A 26,512-nucleotide genomic window follows, 5' to 3' on the forward strand; every position below is an offset into this window, starting at 1 on the left:
TTGACATTGTATGTTTTCACCATAGGTTTTCACAAAAAGCCTCTTAAATATTTTTCCCTTTTGTATTTAAGCAAGCAATACATTTTTTCTTAAATTCTGTGGCATATTGTTTCCAGATTTACAGCTACTTTTTCAAATGAACATTTAGTAAATCACTTATTTCCAGAAAAATCCATAAAAACACAAACCCCCCTCTATTTACCTAAGCCTAAGCAATTAATTACTAAATAATTATTTAGCGATTATATAACTGGCCATAATAACAGCCACCATCATGTTAATTTCCATCATCCATCTATGTTTTATATCTACTTAACAGCTAAAAGAACGGCCCCTGAGGTTCTAAGCAGATACCTTCTCCCAGGGAGGCAACACCAGCAGCCACCCATGATATTTCCAGCTGTAAATTAGATAACAGTATTTTATGGAATCAATGTTTTATAACATTTATCATCTTGATTATTACAGTTTGCATTAGTCATCCTAAAACTGCATGCTGGATATGTCAGCTGACCAAAGACCATCTCACTACAATAACTTTCCCACCTTCGCTACAACCACACAGTTCTGAAGCCACAATTTATGGAGATTTTAATCAAAATTAAAGTCTTTATTGGAATATATTCCAAAGCAGTTAAGTCATCTCATGACTGAACAAAAATAGCCATTTATCTTAAAAAAAAAAAAAAAGAAGTCCCAAGATTTCAAAATGCACTGAACAGCCTTTGACAAAATATACATTGCAGTTACTCATATCTGGCAGCCAGTAATTGACTTGTTAATAAATAAGATTGTGAACAAAACATTTGTACAACATTTTAGAATGACCCATAGTTGCATCTAAAACTGCTTATACACCCCCTTTTTGAACAAATTATGAAGACCTGTGCCACAAATCTATGTCTAACAAGTTGTTGCAGTGCATTCTCTGATAGATAACCCACAAAACAAAAAGAAAGCAAAACAGTAACAGCAGAAATATTCTTAACACAATATTAATAATGACATTTTTTTTTATATAAAGCAACACTGATAAAAGTAGATATTAGAAAGGATCAACTATCAACAGTTAAATATACATGTTACATTCCTTAGAGTACTGAGAGTCCATGTGATTGGGATTTAACTGAGCCAAAGGGACAAAAGACAAAAGCTCCCTCTTGTCTACAGGAAAATGATTTTTTTTTACAGCCTTATACATTGGATTGTAATCAGTGATCCACACATGGGACTCAAATGTTCAGGAAGGATGCTTTCTTACATCCACGAAGCATGTAAAGTTTAAAGTATGGTTCAGGAGGCATATGCTAAGATGATTCCTTGAGTCTAGGAACCTTCAAATGTTTGATTCACATAGAGCTCACATCAGTGGTTTTATAGTGTTGAAGTGATTAAAAGAAAAAACTTGCATCAAGCCTGTAAGCAAACTTCCAGACTTTGTCCATAGGCAGCACGTTCAGTTCTAAAAACATTTTAAAAAAAGTCTCACTTATGGTTATGTGAAACATCAGACCAAGTCCAGAAAGTAGTGAACCTGACATGTCCATGGTATGCCCAAACAGTTAAGATGCAGTTGACAACATAATGAAACCTGGACAGCATCTCAGGCAAAGGTGCAGTAGTTTTGAATCCTGAAAAATGGTGAATTCTCATGAAAAAGTTTAAAAGTTAAAGAAAAAAAAAAAGCAAATCAGACTTAGATACAGTGTGAGAAAATGCTAGAGATGAAAATGTGACCCCATTTCATGTGTCCACCTCCCTGTAGAAGTGGAAGGTGCCTAAAGGGAGGATGGATTTGTCCACTTAGAGGAGTCTGGCACCCGCATGGGCAGACTCAGTGCAATGAGAAGGGGACTGGGACTTTAAGCTTCTTCTGTGGTTCCATTCCTCTCTTCATTCCTTTACAGTCCTGATACAAACTTTCCAGTCACTCTTTGTATATCAAAAGACATCATTCAGTCTGAGCACATTCCTTTAACCATCCACAACTTCTTCTTCATGGCTTTTATACAAAAACTTCCACCCTTGCCGAGTCCCCTCTGATCAAAAGAAGCCGGGGACAGATATGTACAGATAGGATGTAATGTTCGTAGTGTGTCTGGTGGTAGTTGGTTCACTGAGGGTGTGGTTCTCCATGGACTCTGAAGCGGTATAGGCAGGTGTATTCTGGGTGACCCCAGTTAGACAACACTCGCACCTCGATGATCTGGAAGGCCTTATCATTCTGCTCCTGAAAGGTAAGACAGGACATGTTGAACAAATGCTGACAGAAACTCAAGTGGCTTCTAGCTTCTAGAACACAGGTGTCAAACTCCGGTCCTCGAGGACCGGTATCCTGCAGGTTTTCATTGTTTCCCTGATCTAACACACCTGACTGAAATTATTGGGTTATTGTGAAGAAGTTGACAAGAAGCTGTTGGATCCATTCGATTTAATTCAGGTGTGTTAAATCAATGAGAACCTGCAGGATACCGGCCCTCGAGGACCGGAGTTTGACACGCATGTTCTAGAAAGTGCCTCTAAAATTACCATAACAGGGAAGGTTTGCAGTGACTCCCCATCCTCCTCATAGGTGTAGTGTCCCAGGAGCTTTCCTTCTTCTTGGTACTCATCATCTAGACCCTAAATGTAAACATCAGTGAAAACAATGGTTTCACACTTAGATTGAATTTGATTGACAAGTGTCTGGAGTGAGGATTTCTTACATAGACGGTGAAGTTGCGTGGGGCGCTAGTGATGTTTCCAGTTGGTGACAGGGATTTGGGAATGTGCTCCACACAAAAGGACGTGGGCAGGATTCTCAGGGACAGCCTGATCACCAGGTAACCCTGAGAACCTTTAAATGCCCAGCAGTTACCTGGATACACATCAGGCTGATGGAGAAGAGAAGGAGATTAAATAATGGAACAATAGCCAAGACTGTAAGAATCACTCTTTCTATTTACACACCAGCAATCACTGAATGAGTGTGATGTTCACCAGCAGTAGCTCCCCCTAAAATCTTATCTCCTTCCATCACTGACAGAATTTCTCTGGGTATCTAATGATGAGGCTCACCTGAATGACAACACGTGGAGACTGGGAGAAGTACCACAGTGGCAGGCCAAACAGACTCATGAGGGCTGTCTTGGTTTCATATGTTTCAGAGCAGCGGGTGCTGAGGATGCTGCCGCCTGAAAATGCCCACAAACATTGATTACAAATCAGCAACCATATCTAATGTATGTATTTTTGTAGCGAATTATACAAATAAAACATACACTGATTTGTAGATATGTTAAATAGACAAAATACAATAAAATGAAGATGTTAATGTGTTCTAGACACCATCTTTGACTAAGACTAATTTAGCTCATGTGTTTGATCATAATTTAAGCCTAAAGTTGCAGCAATTAATCAGAACAGTATATTGCAATGTCAGGAAAAAATAAATAGGTTCTATACATATATAAAAGAAGTCATTCAGGTTCTCTTGTGTGAGAGGGAAAACAGAAAAAAGCCACTGCTTTACTTCCAAGTGAAACACCAGGTAGAAGTTACTTTGACAAATACCAGTTAAACAGTCCCTTCACAAACCAGTGACTTAAAGGAATCAGGGACATCGTTATTTGATGATGTGTATCTTGACGACCAAACATCCAGAAAGTCCTAATGCACATCTCAACGGTGAAAAACACCATCACACACAGGCCAACAGACAGCAGTAACTGACAATGGAGCCAGAGCTGCTGTTAATACCTTGATGACATTAAGCTTGCTAAAGCCTTCACCCTTATTGCGTAACATATTAATTATGGAGCTATGGAACAACTAGCCTGCTAATCTGTTTAAAGCACTACAGGGTTACCTGCTGACCTGTATAAAGGCTCAGGATGGACAGGCTTCCCTTCTTACCTCCAGACTCCAGGGCGTAGTCCACCAGGCCTGTTCGGTCCTGGGAGTACAGCTTCAGAGCGTTCGAGACGATCAGCTTCACATGCTGGGTTGCAGAAAACAAACACGAGTTCAAGGTCAATTAAGAGCCCAGAAATATGGTAAACCAATATTTCTTTTTTAAGATGATGTTATGACGGAAATCCACAGTGATTACAGTGTTGACAGTAAGAAGCCTATCTCTGTTACCTCTTCTGTCAGACCCTCCCCAGCAGAAGTATGATGGACAGTCCCGGTTATTGTATCAACTTTGGTCGCGGTTTCGGACTTGGCTTCGCCCAGGATCTGGCCCCGGCTAACCTCCAGCTGCAGCGAAATGTTTTTCAGGATGCTCAGCTCCAACGAGGCCAGCGCAGCCTGCAGGTCAGGTGTGGTAACATAGCGCTGGGACAGCCAGTAAATCAGAGACTCAGGCACCTCACCCTGCTGCTCCTCTGACCCACCGCTGCCAAAGAAAACAGCCTGCAGCTCTTTCCGCAACTGTGAAGACACTTGGGCTGATATCTGAAAGGGAAAAGATAGAAATAGTTGTTTATTTAATTTAAGTTGGTAAATTAGTGAAATAAAATAGTGAGGACAGACTGATGATACTTACTGTTTCCTGCAGAGTGTCCAGCTGCTCACACTTGCCCTTGCATCCAACAACGCCCTGCAGGTCCTCTCTGATTCTACTCAGCTCTGCCTCGAGTCTCTGCACCTCTGCTAGCAAAGCATCATGGTCTTCCTGCTTCACACCCGCACTGAGAGAAAATAGAGGATACATGTGAACTACTATAAGATTAAAGAACTTATAGGAAAAACTTCAGGAAAAAAAGCATCCACATGTAGATTTGAAGCTTTACTAATTTTTTTGGCTTAAGTACCTAAGAGGAATTGTTTTAGCTTCAGATGCAACATCTTCTTTTTCTCTTTCCTCCTTCTCATGCTCATAGTGCTGCTGCTTCTGCTGCACTTCCTACACACACATGAACAAGCATCAATGCAGACAGAGTAAAAAAAAATGGTAAAGTTTTCCTTTTATCCTTCAGAAAACTACTACTGATCGAAAAACAGATTATGCTAATGTCAAAAGGAATAATATTAATTATTATCATTATTTGCTTTAATGTTTCTGACAAATTAAGTTAAATTAACAAATTACGTTAAAACTTGTCATGTTTTTCGGTGGACATGCAGTGAATCTGCTATACACACCTCAGTTTTTGCAGACAAAGCATTTAGCAGCAACTCTAAATCAGCCAGACGTGCTGCTTGACTCTGTTGATGCTGTTTCTGCTGCTCAGCACTCTGAAAAACAACAAAAAGGTCAAATTACAAACAGTTATTTACATTTCCTCAGGTAAACGTCCCTCGTGTAAACCAGCACTGTCAGAAACATGTTTCTATCCTCATCCACCTACCTGTGCCCTGAGTGTGTTTTCCTGCTCCAGCTCTCCTCGCAGCACGCCGAGCCGCTGCTCCAACAGGGAGGACACCCACACTCCCAGGCTCTCCCTATCAGTCTGGGTGTGGAGCTGCTCCCTCAGGGTGTTGTACAGACCAAGAATATCTCCATGACGTAGGTCCTGCTTCTGGTCACCCTGTCTGACTTGCTCCCATAGCAGAGCTAATTGGTGCTCCACACGTTCAAGACGCTCCAAGTCCAAACTAGAGACTGCCACCGGGGGAAGGATTGGCTGAGCAGGAAAAGAGGGATTAATGTCAGAGAGAAAGGGGTTCAAATAAAAAAATATAGCCCTCAATCAGTCATGCAATTCTTCTACAAATCATGTTTTTTTCCCCACACAAAATAAGTCTGTGTTCTATCAATAGGTCAGTGCTACTTACTGTTTCCTGTGTGACTGGGATGGCTGGGGCCAGCTCCACCGGAGACTCTGGTGCAGGGTCAGAAGCAGGAACAGCTACCAAGTTAGAGAAGTAGGTGACGGGAGATGCAGGATGCCACTCAGTTAGGTTTATGGCAGGGAGGTAGGCTAGCAAGGTAGCAGTGGACGGACCCCATAACCATAAAGCTGCACACAGACATTATTATATTATGAGGTTAAACTTTAATAACACTCACCCAAAGTAAATCATTAAACTTTGGTAAAACATTTCACATTAAGTAACAAACACAGATTCAACCAAAGATCCAAAATGAAGCTCAGAAATAAATGACTGTAATATTCAGGGTATTTACAGTCAATGCAAAACAGATGTAATGGGCTTAAATATTTTCCTCGTCTATAATGTAAAATTAACTATATGCAACATTTAGTCTAGTTTTTTACTAAGTCACTAAAAGGTAAATAAACACAAAATATACCAGATGGGTATTTAATTGTAGAGCATTTTAGCCAGTTAACAGGATTAATAGAGTGATTGTGTTTTGCTGCCTGAGCAGGAACGTGTGAGCAGCAGAGCCCTGAAGCGGCTGACCTGAATCTGCTGCTGGGTTTGCAGCAGACTCTGGGGATGTGTACTGGTTATAACACTGCTTTCATACTGGAAGTTTTTTTCTCTATGTTTTCTCATTACAGTAAATGGGCTTCACAAACTCACCAAGGAGGAGTAAAAAGGGCAAAAGGAGCAACAGGAGCTTCCACAGTTTGGGAAGGCATCTGAAACACAAACACACAAACACTAGTCAGATTATTACATGAAATAAGACTGTTCACAAACCAAAATTATTAAAAAGTCCTCAAAGAAAAAAGTAGCTTGATTATCTTAAGGTGTTAATGTATCAACTTTTCAAGAGTATATAAAAATAAGCGAAACAAATCAAACTGCTGTCATCTAAGTTTCAGTAACTTTTTTTAATTTTAATCTTTAAGTGCTTTTTAGCCCCTTGTGGACAGTGAAAACAAAACAGTGACATAGTGTCTCCAGCTAAAGTCACAAAACTGCTTTGTTGGAAAAAAAAAACACATTGAGCAGCTGCAGAGAAACAACATTCATATGAATCCTGTTTTTTTTGCTTGTTTGTTTGTTTGTGTTTAACCACAAACTAAATGCAAGCAAGAATATTATTCTCCCAACCCTGGCCTCAACCCAACCCAAAAGAAATACACAGCTACTCCACAGCTTGGTGTTGTAATATAGCACAGCAGAAGTGGCTGAAAACACTGCTGATGAGAAAAACTAGAAGAGTGAGGATGAACAGCTGAAGGAAGAGTTGAAACTCAATGCAAAACTCCAAAAAGCTCATAAGATAATCCTATATAAAAGCCACTACCTTTATATGACCATGGTTGGTCTAATTTATTATTATTACAGATCAAATAACAAATATGAATATTTGTGTTACTGATAAAAATGCAAAATTCATTTTTAAATAGAACTGTAAGGATTTAAGAATGAAGAGGTGAGAGCTCTTACTGTGTCAGAAAGAAGACGTTGAGGAGAGACATGAGAGACACCAGCTGGTACCATCCTCTTGCAAGAAACCATAGCAGTCCTTTCCCTGCTTTCACTGGACCAGCCGAATGAATACGAAGAACACATACGGAGAAGTACAAGATAATCAGACCAAAATAGTTCTGCAGAGGTTGTGCTTTTCTAGGAAGATGAAGAGGAAAAAGTGGCATTAACCTGGAGCTGCCAGGAGCATCCAGCAGAATGAAAGCAGTCTCTGCATTCCCATGCCGACACCTGAACCCACCGCTCTGCCTGCTCTGACCACACAGTAGCCTGGCTGCAGGAGGAAGTAACCTGGAACAAAAAGGTGAAAGAGGAGAAAAAATGTTGACATATTTCTTAAATGTGGTTATAGTTTCAAACTGGCTTACAAACATGTAAACATATATTTGTAAGCTGTAAAAAGCATTATTTAACCTGTATAAGCTAGGATGCTCCACAGCGCCCCAACCAGGCGCTGTGACCTGGAGGACTGTGTGAGGAGGACGGTGTGTGTCTCTGAGTACTGCTTCCCTTTACAGTCATCACCTGTGTTAACCAAAAATGATGGATAGCAGGCAAGCAGAATGCACAAAAAAGATGAGTAAATTAGCAATAATACACATGACAAAACATAAAAATAAATAAAAAAAAAATATATATATATATATATATATATAAAATGATGAAAGCAGAAGTTGAACTGAAGAATTAACAAAGAAATAATGTTTTTTTTAAAAAATACAAAGCAAAACACACATCTATTGCAAATTCTGCAATGATGCAACATGCAAAGCTTTGTGGAAAAAAGACCAAAAAAAAAGTAAAAAAAAAAAAGAATACCCTCCCTAAAAACACTGTTTTTAAAAATTTTTTATTTTTTATTAAACGATCAGTTATCTAAATATGTCCCTGGTTAGTTTGTACCACCAGTCTAATAATCCAGAAAAGCTGAATATTTCAAGAGCCAAGCTGATTTCTATTTGTAATTTTCCTCCATTTCATTCTAATCTGATTTCTTTTACTCTGTTTCAAAGGTCCATTGGAAAGTCTTCTTCAAGTTCAACACAAAACAGAAGAACTGTACTGAAACTAAACATTTTAGTTTGTTTTAAATGTACAGAATGATGTTAATTTAATTAGAGTGATACGTATTGCATATGAAACTTAAAGTAGGTTTGTGGGATGCACTTGGCTGAAAGAAGCATGCTCCAGTCAGAACGGTCAACAGGTCGCTGACTAGTTAAAGCAGTTCACACAACCTCTGCCCAGTGATTTTCACACGGGTCACGCATGTCATTGACTGTGACTGGTCCTGAGAATAAAAAGATGTGGTGAAACTCCTGAATCAGAACAACAGAACTGTGCAGCGGTGGAAAGACCCAGCTTAAATCAGCAGCATACTAAAAAGAAAACTGACCTTACTGAAACTGGTGCAGCCAAAATGTGTTACTTAAATGATGATACATTAGAGGAGCTTAAAATGAACAATACTCTTAAGTGGTGGGAGTGAAGAAGGCTTCCAGTTTTTGTTTCAGTAATATTTTAAATACACATATTCTTCCACCATATAATTTATCTAAAGGTCCACATTTAACCAACATAGCAGTAGTAACATTTGGCTTCTTATTTTCTTTCTAGTATACTTTCTCCTTCAGAAATAGAAAAGAGAAAGAGTGAAAGTAAAAGATAGGTGGATTCAGGGAAAAATAAAGAGGGAGTTAGTCTCTTCTGTAGCACAACCACATATCCAAATACGAGGCTTTATTCTTATTTAAATGAAAAATAAAGGACGAACTTATTAAAAGAAAGGTCATTAATAGAATAGCAGCTAACAATACCAGGAGCTGTGACCTTTAATCTTTTACTCCTGTAGTAACAGTAGGTACCTTCATAGCATTTAGCCCTGTCACCCATCATCCTGTGGAGTGTGGTCTGCTTAAACAGCCACAGTTTGGACAGACTGGAGGATGTCACTTGTCTCACTGAGTCCGAAAAGGATGCTAGGACACCTGGTGACACATCAGCCCATAAACTCGCGGTTAGTTAAAATGCAAACTTTGTTCGTGGTTGTAAAGAAAATTCAAATAAGAGACATTGGTGATGGGAGGAGAATGAAGTAAAGTTTGTTACAGAGAAATCCCCCAAACAAACCCTATGAGAAGAAAACATGGAATCATCTTCAGTCAAATAACAGGACAATAATACATTTAAGACACACACATACATAAAAGCCAAACACTAACAGTGATGATGAGAAATTAAGGAGGCCATGAGAAAACAAATTAGCAGATTTCAGATTAGCAAATCTCTGATCACGTCTGTTACCCTCGAGATCACAGTCTCTTTCTCTGAATCGATCAACTACAGAAACCAGGAATGAAAAAGAGTGAATAATGGATAAAGGATGAACACACTGTCACAGCTTGTGTACCTTTTCCTGGTGGGCTCTTGGCCCGTGAACTGAGCCAAATCACACTGTTGAAGAGAAGGCTGACTAAGGACACTATGGGGGCCAGGGCTTTTTTGCTGTAGCGCACACACGTGTTAGACACTGACATCAGGACACCTGGAAAAAGACACCACTGAAAATTACCTGCTCATAGACATAACTTAGGCCAAACTGACCTTAAGCTTACCAGGTAAAAAAAGAATATTTAATGAGGCAACTGTGACAAGAAAAACAAGTGTAGATTTCGGGGCCAGCTCAAGACTTTTCTCACCTGTCTTATTCCTCCGACTCCTGTCTCTGGTGTATATACTGGTGATGGGTGAAGATGAGGAAGAGAGGGCATCAGTGGAAAGTTCAGCAGCTTGAGATGATGATGACTGTGTGCTAATTGAGCCCGTTGTCTGAGAATGTAAAGAGCAGTCTTTGCAGATGTAACCATTAGCGAGTGAAGTGTGGGACTTAGATGTGCTGGCATCGCCGTTGACACTTGATGTGCTTTGACTGGATCTCTGGCCTGAGGGAGGGTGGGAAAAACACACATTAAAGCCACACATTTAGAAAGAGGAAATGCTAAAATCATTCATTATAAATGGTGTAACATTGGTAATCTACTGATGGAGTAACTGACTGTATAAGCAGGTACAGCTAATTCCACACATTCTATCTAAAGTCACGTGATTTTGTTAACCTCTTAATGCATGGGGTCTTTGGCAATAACAGATAATAAGTATAGTATAAAGTATACCGGCTCATTAAAAATATACTAGAAAGAGTAAAAACAAACAGCAATGCATTTCTTTGTCACACCTAACATGATGAAACTCATTGAACATGATTGTGATCTTGACCAGTTTAAAACTGCACCATTTCCTTTTGTTTCTCTTGTGTTAGTGTTTGATTACAGACATTTAACAAAGCAGAATATTTTACTTTTACAGTGCAAAATTTTTCTCTGCAAATCATCAGTTTCACTCTGCAAATATCAGATTGCATTCTGATATTTGCTGATTATTAAATACTAGTTGATGGGCAAGATTTGAGACTGGAACACAACTATGGCTTTGACAAAGCCCAATAGCCCAAAGAGAGAAAATAATGTTAATCTGCTTTGTAATACAACCTAAAAAGAGACACTCGTGATTTTGTTTCTTTCAACTGACCCCAGTGTCCATCCACCGTCGTAGTGGTGGTGGTTGTGGTGAGTGTGCGCCGTCTCAGGTGAGACTTGTGGGTAGAGGTTAGCAGAGAGTCATCAGATGATGTGTTGCTATCCTGAAGTTTGCTGCTGTTGTCGATCGGGGTGCTGACAGCTGAGAAGGACAGGATTTGCCTCGGTGTGGCGACTTGGCTCAGGGATAAGGACAGAGAGCTGGAAGTGGACTGCTGCTTTCTGCTCCGTTCCGTCCTGGGACAGATAAGGTACATACCAGAGCATTAAGTTTTGTTGCATGCTTATATATGACAGAGGTATGTTGAAGGTACTAAAAAGGTATGAAAAGTATGTCTCAACTGAGTCATAACTACTGTGTTAAAAGGCACTCTCTACATTCGTTAACACCTCTCCTAACACCATTTTAAAGCTGGGCTTACACCTATTGTTCATCTATACCACAATTCACTGAAGTCAGATTAATTAATTAACTTTTTTCCATTAATATTGAAGAAAACGAGGATCAAGACATGTTGGATTTTACTTAAACATCACACTTAATCAGTACAAAGTTGTGGCAAAATCTCACAACTTTGGTAACTTGGAATAAAAAATATGTTTAACATCCAAATAAAATTGAATAATTAAAAAAAAGTAAACATTTGTTATGTTGGATTCTAAACATATTTAGTTTATAATAAATATGGACTTTCTCAACAACTGTTGCAACAACTTGACTACTTTGTTTGCTCAACTAAACTTGAACCACACTGTTTTGAGTTCTATATGAATAGCATGGTGTTACGGTGGATTAACGTGAGAATTACTTTGTTTTCCGCCTTCCAAAAAACATCTGTAGCCCACATCTTCTTTGTTTGGTGTGTGCAAAAAACCATCCAGTATTACAAATCGAAAAAGAGCAGCTTGAATAAAAAGCTGCACTCATCTACAACCGTCCTCATGATCTGAAGTGATTAATTCACTTGTTAAGTCTTTCTATATTAATTCAGGTCATTCCTTTATTAATGCTTTCAAATCTATATCCTGACCCGATTTGAATTAATCTAATTTTTTCCCTCCATCATGCTGTCCCAATTTTTCCCCTTAACAAAAATGTATCAATGATGACTCTAATTACATTTTATACTTCTACATCAGCTGACTTTTATTAATTGTACTACTCATCTTACTTCCTGAATATATTTATATTTAAAAATCTCCATAATGTACTGTTCATGTGAAATGATTTCTTCATTTCCAATAACATAAAACATAATAAATATTTAAAAAAAAACAAGTCATAATCTTGTACTTGTGCATGACATGAGCTCTAATAAAGCACTTTTGCATTGTGATAGCCCCTGGAAATTTGTCACAGGAAGACATAACACAGCTCACAAATACCCAGGGTGTGGGCTTTGTTAGGGTCTGATAGGGGCGAGCTCAGAAAGAAAAAAGTAAATAAAAAAGTAAGGTCCCATGACTAGTTAAGTCAGCTTTTTAAAATCAGACAGAAAGCTCTCATTGCTACACTCACCGTGTCTCTCTCCTGGTGCTGATGTAGCTGCTGCTGTGGTTCTGGGAGTAGTCCGCCAGCCTCTCGCTGCCATGCTGACTGGCACTGCCCTGCAGACGCAGGCTCCGTCGGGACATCCTGGGCGACTCGTACACGGGAGCAATCTGGTGCTCCTTCTCAAACTCTAATGCTGCAGTGGAGTAGCTGGAACTGAGATGGGAGGGAGAGAGGAGGGATGAACAAAAAGTGCAGGAAAGTTAGAAACTTCGGCAGAAAAAAAAAAAAAAAAAAAAACTTAACGGAGGACTGTGCAAGACACATCCCTTAATCTACTGCACTGAAATCCATTTAGAGACAAACATGCCTGCAGCCAAAGCTGCAAATCAATAAGAAAAAAAAATGTTGCTGCAGTCTTCGTGATGTTTACACCTCATCTTCAACAAGTCAACTTCAGAGATAAAAACAAACAGAGCTCTTTTATAGAGCTGTGACATAGTTATTGTCCACAACGGGCAGTGTTCCTGACAGGAAATGACTCATTCATGAGGGAGAGAGAAAACAAGACAAAAGAACAGACACAGTGCGTCTCTGAAAGTAAAAATGGACTAATATACCAAGTAAACATCCCTAAGAAAACAAGTAAATTTTAAAAAATAATTCCACTCAATGCAATCCAAAACAAATGGTAAGTGGAAACACACCATGAGTGCTCTTTGCCATGCCTAACTGTGACTCACAGACCCACGCCCACTTGGCTGACTACGCACTCCGTGTGAAAGCCAACATTCAGCTATGATTAGTCTGCAACAAGACATAAAAAAAAAAATCACTGAAATACTTCTAAAAGTCATAGTTATACCACTATAATAGTAAAAAAAATTATCAACAAGGCATCATAAAAGTCCACTTCTGCTTTCAGATTGATTTGTTTCTGATATTGAAATTTGTCATCACATGAAAATCCCTTTTTACACAAGACCCATTGAGTTTATGGCACTGGCACGCAGTCTTCCACCGTGTTAGTCAAGGCTTGCACATTTATCTTAGTCAGAGGACAAAGTGTAGAAAGATAACTAAGCAGGATATTCTTGCATTTGTGCATGAATATGAATTTTATAGGTTGCTGTCAGCTCCTTCCTCTTCCTCTACAACCTGAGGATTACACATTCCGAGTGAGAGCCAATTATGTGCTTTAATCCTCAGTCTGTCCCTTGTCTGCTCAACCAACTGGCTTCTCTCTTGAACACCACCAGAGCAGGACCTCTCCCTCTGGGTTGGTCTGAAATTGACCCACTGTGATGTATTTACCAGTGTTAATGCACCATTTGTTATTTCTTATTCTGTGTGTAGGAAATCCCTCTTCTGGGAATAAATGCATGCAACTTAACATTTGGTCACTAAGAAGAAATAATGCATAAACACATGCAGCACAAGTCAGTCTGGAGACACTTTGATGTACTGTATGTGCAATGGCACCATTCACTGCGACTCCCCATTTATCCCTCATCTAGGTTCTGCAGGAGGTTCGAAGCGTCGCAGCTATCTTTAAATTTCAGGAGGTTCCTGCTCCTACCTCTCATCTTGGCTACTCATCTACTGTTGCTTCTCATTAAAATCCAATAGCCAAAAATTGTCTAATAAACATGCAAATGCATTGCAATCAATTTTTTTTCCTTAATTCCTGGTGGGTGTTATTTTTAAGTCATGTGCTCCCCCTACTTGGGAGCTGCATGCCGAGGAGGACTGCAAAACAGGGCATACCACACAGGAAGAATAAGTTTTCTATAACACAAATATCACTGCTCATCTCATTCAAATTTGAAATTTAAATGCTGAAGGAGCTGTGGGGGTGAGGAAAGTTTGTTTTTGCAAATCCCAGCAGGCCAAATGAGCCTTAAAGCAGTCAATCCAGGCAGTCTGGTCTGCAGTGAAAGCTACAGAATAAAATCTAATACATATTTCCATGTCACATTCTGGGCAAAAAAACAGAAGTTATGTTCATGCATACTTATCACACATAACTCAGTTTATCTACCAAAACATGATAGGCTTTGACATGTTGGGCTTCCCTAGGAAGTGGAACCTCTGTTGGAAGACAGGGCAGGTTTATATGAGAAAAGAAAACAAATATGCCTGTCTGTGTAGCCTGCAGCCACATGCAAACATTAATAAAACCCTCTGCTCCACTTGGCAACATGTTGGAAAATCTTTCCTTTTTTTTTTTTTATTATCAATTCTCTAAATGGATTTTTAAAACACAAGCTTCTGTTTTCCGTGATGGTGGAAGCCACCACCTCTTTTAACTCTTTTTTATGCACACGAAAACCTACTGGCTGTTGATTTCTACTTGTAATGTTCAATTAATTAACAACTCTTCACTTGGTCTGATTCTCCAGATTGATTTGTGTCACTCTCGCAGGCAGTTCCCATGACCCACATCAGTGATATAAATAGGAGATGGGCATGGTCCTTTCAGAGACGAGATGAAGATGCAGATGAAGAAATGGGCGGACAGTACCAAGAAAGAAGACACTTCCAACTTAATACTAAGCTTCCTGGAATCTGTTCTTACATAACACCAAAGCTTTGGTTTTCTTCCCACACTCTGTGGGCACAGCAAACTTTCTTTCTGTATTTCACTCGTTTTTTTGTGTTCTAACTAGTTAGCAGACATTATGGTCCAAGCAATGACCATGCAGTGTGCTGTTACTACATGTCACAATACGACTACCTAGGTCCAGATTACCTTTATAGTGAATTACTTAATATATTAAAATCTGTGAAACAATGAAATGATAAACTGATTACATGTGGTTTCTGTGTCTTCTATTACACTGATGTGAGTATTGCTGTGTTTTAACTGCTGATCAGTAAACAATCCAATTAAAAGCAAAGCTTCGAGATATTTTTAGTTTTTTTTTTTGTTTTGTTTTTTGTTTTGTTTTAAAAACACTATCACACAATTTATCAATCAAGAAAGTAGCAAACATATGAAGCTCACTACCTCTATCAACAGTAGAAAAGTAACATTCAAATCAGCTGCATTACTTCACGGTGTGCATGCAGACCTGGAAAGGGATCAGATCCTACAGTGCTCCGATTGAGTGACCAGATTAGAGACATTCATCTGACATAATGAGCGTGTCTGCATCATTAAGAAAGTGTCTGCCCACATGGCAAAAGCAGCAACCTTTACAGGGTCTGCTACTAACCAGCTCTTCAAGATAATATCCTCTGGAGACAGAAGGTGGTTGCCGCCACAACAAATGGGGCAAAACAGATCAGTTATCGTTTCCTGTATCCTGGGATAGAAATAAGGCAAATTTCTCTGTGGCAAAAAAGTAACACCTGTGCTATTGCTTCATGTGAATGTACACCTCTAGTGCCATGCTGGGTCCATTACCTCAACAGGGACAGACCCAGATAGTTTGCTTTGCATAGTGTATGCAAAAAACTTTCTGGGAAAAAGTTAAACAACCGTATTTCTGACTAAAGCCACAACAACATACCAAGACGCATATAGCTTAATAAACAGTTAAAACTCCTCATACTGAAAAAAGGGTTCCTGACTAAATAAATCTTTATTCTCTGCACTGACAGCAAAAACACTGTATGACAAGTATTGATTACAAAAAGGCATATGCTGAAATTCTAAGTTGAGCTCAATTAATAACAGACTTGCTCCATAAACTCTAGCTACCATCTATGAGACAGGCACACACACACATCTTAGATCATTAGAACCATATGGGTGGTAAATCTCAGCATCAAAACCACAAGTGTGGTTACAAAAGCTTTGTCAAAAGCTTGCCAGAAAGCAGTTACCCTCAAATTCTTAAGAAAAAACTTTTTCCAAATGAAACTTTCAGAGGGGCCAAATACAAAATTTACTTAAGCTAAAACATGTTAATCCGCCACCACATAGGTTAAACTGCATGCCTGTATTAAGATAGATTAGGTCCAAGCTTTTGCATGCAACAAAGCTCTGCATGTGTAAATAGCCTCTTTGAGCCAGTAATTAGGTTTTATATTCCATTTGCAACATCTTCTCTCAGCAAGATAGGCTATTTCAAGATCCCAAACAAATCTTCACAGGTAAATGAATACATCAGCACAATAGGAAGTTGCTTTCCGACATGTACATGCAAATTCTCAGTGTTTGGAAAACTGAACAGGTTATTGGAGCTAAAAATACATCAGAGCCCAAACAAAGACTTCCTTCCTGTTTCCCTGATACATTACTGAGTCGAGAAAGTCCTCTCCCCTATAGTGAGGAGGCCTACATTTACCAGCAGCCAGGAACAGTGAACTTGGCCCAAACAGCAAGTCTTCAAATTTCCATCCAACCATCTCTGGGTGGGAAGGATTTGGCTCTGTGATAAGGCTCAATCCTACCCAGCCTCATTTTCCCTCCCACAGACAACATTTCCCTCCTGCTCCGCTCTATCTGTGGTGTCCTTCACTGACCACGCTAAAGCACTAGTGTGCTGTTACATGTTGTTGTGGTTGCTGTGGAGATCACTCTAAACAGCTCCCTGGCTTCAGAGAGAGTGAAGTAGCTGGATATGGACATGAGGAAGAACAGAAATAAACAATAACATAACACACATCATCCCAGGTGCAAAAAAGGAGAGTTTAAATTTCCCTTTGGTAGCTCAGTGATGAACACTCACAAAAAAGAAAAAAAGATAAACTCCAAAGTCCAGCTGCTGTCATTTAAGCAGCACTTGACTAGTGGTGCATGTGCTGCAGCAGACTGTGAACACATGTGAAAACAACTGTGACAGCAGGGTGAACAACAGCTGCCCAGCTGGCACTCATCTGCATTTACAAACCTCGTTTAGCAGGACATGACTCCCCAGTTCAAATCTTCTACCTGAGAGAAGACAAGTCTTTTTCAAAAGTCCACTCTGAGTATTTTTCTTTTTAATAGTTAATACTCAAATAGTTTCAGTCAGCACTGTACTTCACCATAGAAGTGAAAAAAATACTTGTATTTGCAAAATCTGAAAATCTTGAAAAGAAACTATAGCAGGACCTGTCAGTCTTTACATCACTCTATTAAAAAAAGAAAAAAAAAAAGACACCAACCGGATACCCAGCCCCACTGACCCACTTTCACCATCATAAAATATGAAGACTATGTGAGTCAACTCACAACTGAGTATACACACCTACTTTAACTGCTATATGGGTGTGGTATGGAGGTGGGGAAGCTACATTCTCAGCAACAGAGCATATCAAAAGACTGCAACATTCTTTTTTCTCTTTTAGCCACAAGAATTTTACAACCAATCCAAAAAAACAACAAAACAAAACAAGAAAAAACCCTGCTACACCCTAAACGTGTTTTATCACAAGTCCTTCCCTCCTGCAGCGCTCCGACTCCACAATCTACATTTTTGAGGTATCAACAGACCACATGAATAATAATATTTTGCATCTGTTGTGCAATATCTCTACAGAAATGTGCAATAACAGTTTTTTTAATTGTTATCAATGTTATTATTTTAAAAAACTGAAAAGTTATATACAATGTGAAAAATATTTCTATACATTTTATCTTTCATTCAGCCATTCTGAAATGAAAAATATTTAATATCCTTGTTTTATCATAATTATTGAATTTATTTCAGTACAGCAAGAAAAAAAAAGAAAAAAAAAATAATATCGATTGATTCTTTTTGAGCTACAAAGATCTCACATGAAGCCTGTGTGACAGACACCTCGCAGTGCAAAAGGAAATCCGAACAAAACAAATGTCTCCCAGTTCATAAAAGACAACTTTGTAAGGTTATGCATCTATTTAGGAAGATATTTCCTTAACACGAGTTTGGTCCGTGCTACTGTTCTCGCTTTCTTTGACAGAAACGGAGCATGATGGGAGGGCTTCTTTTCCCCCTCTGGCTGGTCAGGGCTACAAAACTTGTCACTGTTCCTTTGAGTTTTAACAACAGATGTACCAACCGTTTCTGTCACCTGACTCTGTCTGTCTCTGCACTGCTGTGTTACTCACTGCAGACCGTGCACACACACACACACACACACTGACAATCTGAACACATTCAGCTGCAGCAGGACAAACTGTTAAGCTGTCCTTTGGAAGTTGAACTAAGACAAGGAGGTGTGGCTGAATATAGTTTAGCAGATCTACATTTCAGCAGGTTTGTTACTCATGAGAGCTGAGAATTATCAGTCTCTCAGCTTCAGCAGCCAATTAAAAAAAAAAAAAAAACACAGATCTCTCAACTAGCTTGCCAAGAAGCATATACTATTAGTCTAATCCTGGGATCAGAGCCACAGTTGTAACAGCGAGGTTCATTAATAGCTCCTCAGCTGACTGCATTCAAAGGAACACGATTAGCCTGTCCCAGCCTCAGTCTACCTGGCAGATTCCAGTCGGGGTGTCCAACTAGTTTTTGTACATCTTACTTTGCCTCAGTCCTTTGACTGACTCGTAAAAAAAACTGGATCTCACTTAGCCATACAGCTCAAATGCTATAAAAGGTGGTCTGAAACCATAAGAATATTATTTAACTTTTAAAATTTTAATTTAGCATCAACTACAGATTCTCACACCTGCTTTTCTAGATCTCATTATGAAGGCAAGATGCTGATTCCTACTGTGTATCAATGAACTCCCATTTACAATATGAGAGAAACTGTTCCATTATGAAACACAAAGTTACTTCGAGTCCAACTTTGTTCAGTTGGATGGGAAAGGCCACACCGTAATATATCCTTGAAGACTGAACTTTTCTACAAGACACAGCAGTAAAACTAATTAGGTCTTTGTTGAAACTCGATTTTTTACGAGACTTCCATACTTTCCCTTAAGAGATGGGAGGCATCTGCTCCTAAAAGTCAAGCAATCACTCTTCTTTTCCCAAAAGCCAGAAAGTGAGCACTGCACAAGGTAATATTTCATTTCCCTACCTACATCTACACACCCAAATGCCTTCCTCTGGTCTGACAGCTGCCAACCTCAGTGGTGACACATATGAAGACAACAACATTCCTACACATGCACAGACCTTCCTGGAGAGGTCCTCACCACACCTAGAGCCTATGCTTTGATGAAGAGCACCTCAAGGAAGAATGCGTGGAGGTCAAGCATGTTACAAGAGCATCAGGAATTAAGTGCATTTTTAACACTAACTCCAAGCAATGGTTCGGTCTTTCTCAGAACAATTTCAACCCTGCAAAAGGCTTCCCAATTCCCCGAAGAGCACACAAACCCACAACCTCACTGAAGCCTGAGACTGACTCATCAAAACCACAACCACCAAATATTTATAGAGGAGCATTAAAAAAAAGAAAACTCTTCAAAACAAGGTATTTCTATTTCATAAGAAAAGCCAATAATCTGTTTAATAACTTTAAATTGGCAAAAAGAAACATCAAAGCAAGCCACACATTAAAAACAATAAATGGTAGAGTCATAAAGGCTAAACAGAAACAGTCATAACTAAAGTAACAACCACAGGCACAATATGGTGCACAGACATGCTAAATTCAACTTAAATATCATAATACAAATAAAGTTAAAAGAATCAGATTTGCTATCATTTTATTAAATTTTAAAATGACGCTAGCAACAAGATTGACTTCACACTGATCTCAAAGAACACAGAAACAAGAAAATGGAATATAAAAAAAACACTTGCAAAGTGCAACTTGCAAACGCTGCAGCTAGATCTCTGGAACAACTCTGCTCCGTTCTAAGTGAAATCTATGAGCTGCACAGCATCAAAAATGATGCATCATGTCACAGAAATGCCATAATGACCTGAATGTTTAACCAGCCAGCGTAGCGCTGCACTGGGGGCTCACCTGAGAGAGTAAGTATAGCCGGTGTTCTCTGGAGCACACTGTGGAGGTGTATATATGTGGAGCTGGGAAAAATCCATGGTCATTCTTCTTTGTTCAGACTGAAAAAGTTAGGATCCAAGGCATAGAACTCCTTTAGTCACAGCTGACATGGAAAATCTAACTTTTCCAAACACATTCACAAAATAATAAAAGAAATACATGTTCTGCTTTGTTCAATCTGTCTCTCGCAGGCAAATTGTTTTGAAAATGAGCTCAAGTTTTGTCATGTTTAATCACTCTGTAAGACCAGAATGAGAACTGAATCTTCATACTGAAAACAGCAAAACACACTAAGAAAATTCCCTGCTTCTCCCTCTAAAATCCCACCTTGCACCATTTTCTAGCCTGCATTCAAAATAAACACACCACCTGCTACCATACGCTGCACAACCATGTCAGAAAGGCCAGGGCAGGACGACCCTAATGAGTGCTACTGGACATTCCTTCTGCTCGGGAACACAACAACGATACTGTGGATGAAAGTTGGCCGACCTCTTCCTGCATGCTGGCTGTTGTTGACGGAGGCTTCCGGTCACCGTCAAAGCTGTAATGAATGACTCGTCTCTTCTCCTCTGGTGAGAGAAAAGGCTGGTAGAGACAGCACAGAGAATGACGATCCTCTTCCAGTTTGTATTAAATAGACCATCCACCAGGACAGCTAGTCCGACACTGGCTGCTTGAGTAAGCTTGCTATTATGAAACCAAGTAAAACAGGAGAGGGGTGGGGCAGATCCTGAAGCAATGGGCGGGAAGCAGCTGCCCTGAGGGTTGAACCACAGTGAAACCTGCTTTATGTGAACAGGCTGTTCAAATACTACAATGCTGTGACATACACACAGCAACCAGCCTGCCACCCAAACCTAAAGCAGTCCTGCAATAAATCATGTCTGTTCTAATGGTTTTAAGGAAGTGTTGATTTAACTTTATGGTTGCAGAATTTAGCTTCAGGTGCATTTTTTGTAAGTATAGCTGGTACATTGCAACAACGAGAATATCCAGTAAAACCAAAACATCTCAAATATGGTTCAATGTCCACAAAAACTGAATCCTTCACCATGCTGAATATGAAAACTTTTATATTGTTGTATTTGAATGTAATTCAAGATTTATATACGAATAATTGAGTGCACATAGGGAGCATTTCACTCTGCATTCATATAAAGGTTTAAGTTTACTTTTATATAATAACTGTATTTCTTCTATCTGATTACAACTGTCTGGCCAAATCAAGCTTGTAAGAAGCTGCATACCAATCTATCCATGCGACTAACAACCTCAACAGGGGGAATCCAGCTCTACCTACTACTTGACCATTTAATCATCACAATGAATAAAAAGAAAACATGTAGAGCAGTGCAATAAATTAATAGCTTATGCTAAAATCCAGCACTAACTCGTAATCTTAATCAAATCCGCATCCAAGCATCTGAGCCCAAAAGAGGGATAAAGGGAAACAAATACCCAAAAGCTAAGGGAACTACTTAAATTCAGCCAGGATTAGTTTTTCCCCCCTCCCCTCCCTCACATGTCAACTCTACTAATGCAGTGAATCACTTTGGACGTGGGTTCTCGGGAATTTAACACCAACCTCCTGCAGGGCAATACTAACTGGGCTGTTAACTATGAGCTCATCCATGGACAGACAGGTTGAACAAAAACAGAGCATGAACGCATCCTGCTACAGTTCACGTATGCAACACAAAGAAAGATTACCCACAGCACTGTAGTTTACCTCACATCACACCTCTATGTTGCTGCCTCCTTTACGCAAACCACCTGCGACGAACACGCAGACAGCTGAGTCCTGAGACTGGGCCGCCTACTGTCAACACTGTGCTGCAGACTGGTGCCGATTAAATACAAGGAAACGTATTTACCTTTATAATAACCAGCAGACAGCCTGGCCTAATAACATGTAAGCCCCGTTACAATCTCATGTTGCTCAGAGCTAAATTTAGAGCTAGATGTATTTAGACGCCGTCACTCATATCGACTTAAGGCTCGAGCAACGACGCACTGTCCCGATCTCCTCTCATGCATGTTCATTTAACGCAAACCAAATTAAAACACATAAAAAACGAGGGAGTGATACTCATTTCCTAAAAATTGAGTAGATACACTTAACGAATAATAATCTGAGTGATGAGTGCAAAATTACTATGAGAAAATAAGGCCGGAGATTGCGTTCGCTGTCAAAACAGTTGTTGGTAAAGGAGAACAGCAAGGACAACATAACTCCAAATATTACGCAAGTTTTCAGTCACAATTGAAAACTGTAGCTGCTACGTGTTGTTTTTCATAGCAGAATGGCAACTTGCCCGCGTGGTTCGACTCCATGAATGTTATTATTCCTTTAAAAAGCGTAATCCAAAAGGAACAAGATCCGCGCATTGCATTCACGCAAGATGCGCAAACTTCTGCCTGCATCCCGCCGCACGGACGCCTGAAGATTGGTGATTGCAGCGCACCTTTGGATTCAGCGCCGTATTTACTCAAAGAAAAACAGAAAAGTTTGCAAGCAGCTAGTGACTGATTCCGCTACTGCACAAGAAGCAGATTTCCAAAATGGCTTCCCAGGCGTAACAAAGCCAGAAGGATCGCTCCCGAGCTGATCCTCCCACTCTCAGGCCCTCTATTGTCGGCCAGGGCGCACAGTTTGAATCTATTGGAGGAAAGCAGCGCTGCATCCACATCTACCACTCTGCTGCTCACAGGACTGTTGTTTCGGTTGATGTTGGACCTCTGGAAAGTCAAACTGCAGCACATCTGCCATTAACAATAAAAAGAATATTGTACACACCAGTCGAAGGACATTTATTTTAATTTACTATTAAGACTAAAGTTGGCAGGGCAGTGCGGTCTGCTGCGTGTTTAATAGCAAGTCAAATATTTTGAATGGTTTTGTCTAATTAATAGCATCCTACAAACCCACAGCTAAATCCTCAGTGATGTTAAAAAAACATACCAGTGTTGTAATAATGTAGTAGTGTTTTAAATATAATTATCACACAAATGCAACAGGAAAAGAGTTGTTCCCCTGGTTTATTTTTTCATTTTTTTTCATGCTTAAACTACAATATTATTTATTAGGAAACAATGCGGTGCCTAATGCAACAGCATTTTATTCCACAATTCTTCCAGTAGGCTATTACATGTACTACAGAGCAAGATTTTCTGAGACGAACCACCTTCACTGAAAGAAACCACTCTCTCCCATTTAATCTCTGCAGCAGAAGAAAAGCATACAACAGGTTTACTGTTTTTCGTTTGTATGAACGAACTCTCTTGGTCACACATTTATATTATGCAAATTCAAAAATAAATAAAAGAAACTGCAGTCCTGCTGAAGAATAAGGAGATATACAAATTTAAAAATGCAAATTATGCAAACAAATGTACATTAATATGCCATAACATACCACCTAACATTGAAGTGGTCCCCCAAATACCTTCAAAAGACCAATCAGGGAGCGGCTAAAGAACAGATGTGATCTCTCTGGCACTGGGCCACTAACAAAAGATCCCTTGGTGTGAGATGAGGTGTGAGATGGGGTGTTTGTGCATTTGGTTTTCTTCCCACAGGTGCCATTAGAACCCACCAGATTGGTATCTGGAAAGTTTGATGGGCAGAGAACATCTCAGTTGGTTTGTCAAATACTTTCAGCCCATTCTAAGTAGATTTTTTGGGGCCAACTGCTGCCCCCCTGGGGGATGCTCTCACTGTAGGGGAGTGCTGTTGCCATATGGGGGCATTTAGCTAAGTGGCAAGTGAAGAGCTGAGATTCAGGTTTTCACAGTAAACACTGAAAAAAGGTCAGCAGTGTCACTTAGGTTACTTATCCATGCTTTTAATAGTCAGGCTTTTAAGTGTATGGAAACCAAACATTTGATCCTAATGAATAAAAATACCCCTACAAACAGAGGGTGAAAACCAAGTCATAGTACCAAATCAAACAAGAAATCTCCTTTACAGTCAAATCCAGATCAAAATAATCACACTGCTAAGAACCTCATTACCTCTTAATTTGGCATGTAATACAAAAAAAAAAAAAAAAAACCAACCAAACAAACACTTGGAAAATGATCCAGACAAGTAAAGAGTCCAAATACACACTTTTGTGAAGGGAAACTGGTTTCCCACAAGGATATTTCTAGTCGAGCCAGTTCATTTAATTCACATCACCCAAAGTAACGAGATTTCTGAGTGGGGTTGACAATAAACATGTGATGCACCATCAGACATACATCCAAACTTCACTGATGAAATACTTCACAAATCATCAGGAACAGTAGCCGAGGAGCTACGACATGAAACAGTTTTAACTATTAGACAAAAGCAGCAAAGCTTGAATTACAAAACATGGAAAAGTACATTACATTTAGCAACAGTTCACAGCAAAGAAAAATACAGAGAAGCAATGTATGTAACAATCTATATAGAACAATTTTGCAATGTAAGTGCATTTTAGAGAGTACTTCTGTATACAGGTAATGATTTCACCCTCTGCTTATTAAAATAAAACAATATTCACACACAGAAAAATCTTTATAGTACTCCATTAACTTTAAATTACAACCCTGCATCATAAGTGACAAGAGACTGTGATCCTTCAGCGGCTGGTCAGTCGATGAAGGTAGATAATAGATATTAATAATTTTGATAATTAATTGATACAGATAATAATAACTAATAATTATTAAACGCCTCAATAGGAACCCTTTACTGAACTGGTGAGAGCACACTGGGCCTTGAATGAGGCGCCATCTGCTGGACAGCAAAACTATCTTTATACTTCAATCATCTGCAGACTTCAAACCTCATCTCACAAATACCTTAAAGACAAAATGCTTATCTCTGCCAGAGTAAACCGTAAACAGACAGTTCACACCCTGTTTCAGCTGAGATAAATCCTCCATTGACCGGTGTCTTTCAAGTCAATAATCTATAATGAAGAAACCAATAAATGGGAAAGATCTTACATGTGAAACTGAATACTTACAGTGGGAGACAGATTCTGCAGTTTTAACACCAAACAATACAGAAACAAAATTATTTAGTGTTTCAGCTTTAACTAAAAAAAACAGTATGCTGTGTGCTACCACAAACGTTGTGTATGTTTAAATATGACTACTAGAAGATGTGGGCTCAGTTATCAACATAGAAAGAGAAGTGCTTACCTTGTTATTCGAGTGGTTGGTGAAATTAATAAAAGCTGCAGCCCTGATGTGTCACTTTAGTCTTCTTTACGTTAAAAGATTTTCTTAAAACTTTGCCCAGCACAAAATAAGTCAGCAAGACAGAACACGTTCCCACAAAACGTCCTCCGGACAAAACGGACACTTACAGAAAACTAGGACTGTAAATTAGCATCCGCCTCTCAAGAAAGCTGTGCATGACACGTGTGAAAATAACTTTAAAAAAAATCAGCGACCCATAAATTAAACTACTTACACGTTAACTGGTGAAAATGTGAACTAGTACTATACTTTAACGTTTCTTTAACGAACACTTCTACAGTATAAGGTGGGCCCTGGTCTAACGTTCGCCTTTCCCGCACACTGTCATACTTTACCAGAGTGACGCTCACATCACATGATCTACCCTTATATAGTAAAAATGACCTTATATGGAATCTACTAAACCCTGCGTCACAGTTTTAAAATAAAACAGCGCTGCTCAGTGGCCACTTTAGAAAATAACACTTAGATACGTTTTTTTTAAATATTTTAGAAAGCTCCAACTTACTTTTATATAAACCGTATAGAATATTAATCTTTATTATTTTTATGTTTTAAATTAAAACAAAAATTGAAGAAAACTTTTATCTATGTAATGCTTCATTGTTTGTTTTATCATTTATCTAATGTTAAAAATGTGAAGGGCCAGTTTAATAATTTTTTTCATGGATATTTTTTTGATGTACTCAACAGGAGACACATTTGTGTTATCACAAAGCTTATAAAAAACTGGCAAACATTAACAATGCTTAAAGGATTCATATGATACATTAAAAAGGGAACAAAAATCTCTGCATTTCAACATATATTAAAGATATTTCTTCCTTTGTCGTGTATGCCTTAAGTCATTCAGTGCTGTTTAAGCTATAGGAGTTTAATATGTATTAAGAGTGTGCTGAATGATATAACACTTTGACCCATGCTCATATTAAAGAACTTGCAGCTGTTCAGACTGAAAGCTGTATAGACAGGAAGA

At 39.1% G+C, this 26,512-nt stretch overlaps 1 protein-coding gene across 3 annotated transcripts; it reads right to left on the bottom strand.

Annotated features, from left to right (window-relative positions):
* Positions 1 to 1,188: 1,188 nt before the first annotated feature.
* Positions 1,189 to 25,846, bottom strand: sun1 (Sad1 and UNC84 domain containing 1). Of its 3 annotated transcripts, none has more exons than XM_041967955.1 (22): positions 22,617 to 22,886; positions 20,260 to 20,357; positions 12,448 to 12,636; positions 10,921 to 11,165; positions 10,032 to 10,274; positions 9,743 to 9,877; positions 9,198 to 9,320; positions 7,747 to 7,857; positions 7,504 to 7,623; positions 7,291 to 7,384; positions 6,475 to 6,533; positions 5,761 to 5,945; positions 5,334 to 5,609; positions 5,128 to 5,220; positions 4,797 to 4,888; positions 4,529 to 4,673; positions 4,123 to 4,437; positions 3,895 to 3,979; positions 3,058 to 3,173; positions 2,706 to 2,873; positions 2,530 to 2,622; positions 1,189 to 2,230 (listed from the first exon to the last, which is right to left on the bottom strand). In XM_041967955.1, the coding sequence occupies exons 2-22, from the start codon at positions 20,340 to 20,342 to the stop codon at positions 2,114 to 2,116; spliced, it is 3,087 nt and encodes a 1,028-aa protein (XP_041823889.1). In that variant the 5' UTR covers positions 20,343 to 20,357; positions 22,617 to 22,886; the 3' UTR covers positions 1,189 to 2,113. The 3 variants fall into 3 exon arrangements, with proteins under 3 accessions (XP_041823889.1, XP_041823882.1, XP_041823898.1); XM_041967948.1 differs by lacking the exon at positions 22,617 to 22,886 and adding an exon at positions 20,791 to 20,932; XM_041967964.1 differs by lacking the exons at positions 20,260 to 20,357; positions 22,617 to 22,886 and adding an exon at positions 25,477 to 25,846.
* Between the last annotated feature and the right edge of the window lie 666 nt (positions 25,847 to 26,512).

The sequence above is a fragment of the Melanotaenia boesemani genome, chromosome 2, assembly GCF_017639745.1.
Source record: "Melanotaenia boesemani isolate fMelBoe1 chromosome 2, fMelBoe1.pri, whole genome shotgun sequence".
Lineage (NCBI taxonomy): Eukaryota > Metazoa > Chordata > Actinopteri > Atheriniformes > Melanotaeniidae > Melanotaenia > Melanotaenia boesemani.

Bases quoted from the DNA above. Each gene is read 5' to 3' on its own strand.
- sun1 (XM_041967948.1), bottom strand. The intron at 7,858-9,197 runs GTACCTACTGTT...TGGTTAACACAG, and splicing joins CAGGGCTAAATGCTATGAAG to GTGATGACTGTAAAGGGAAG. The intron at 7,385-7,503 runs GTTAATGCCACT...CGGCTGGTCCAG, and splicing joins GATGCTCCTGGCAGCTCCAG to TGAAAGCAGGGAAAGGACTG.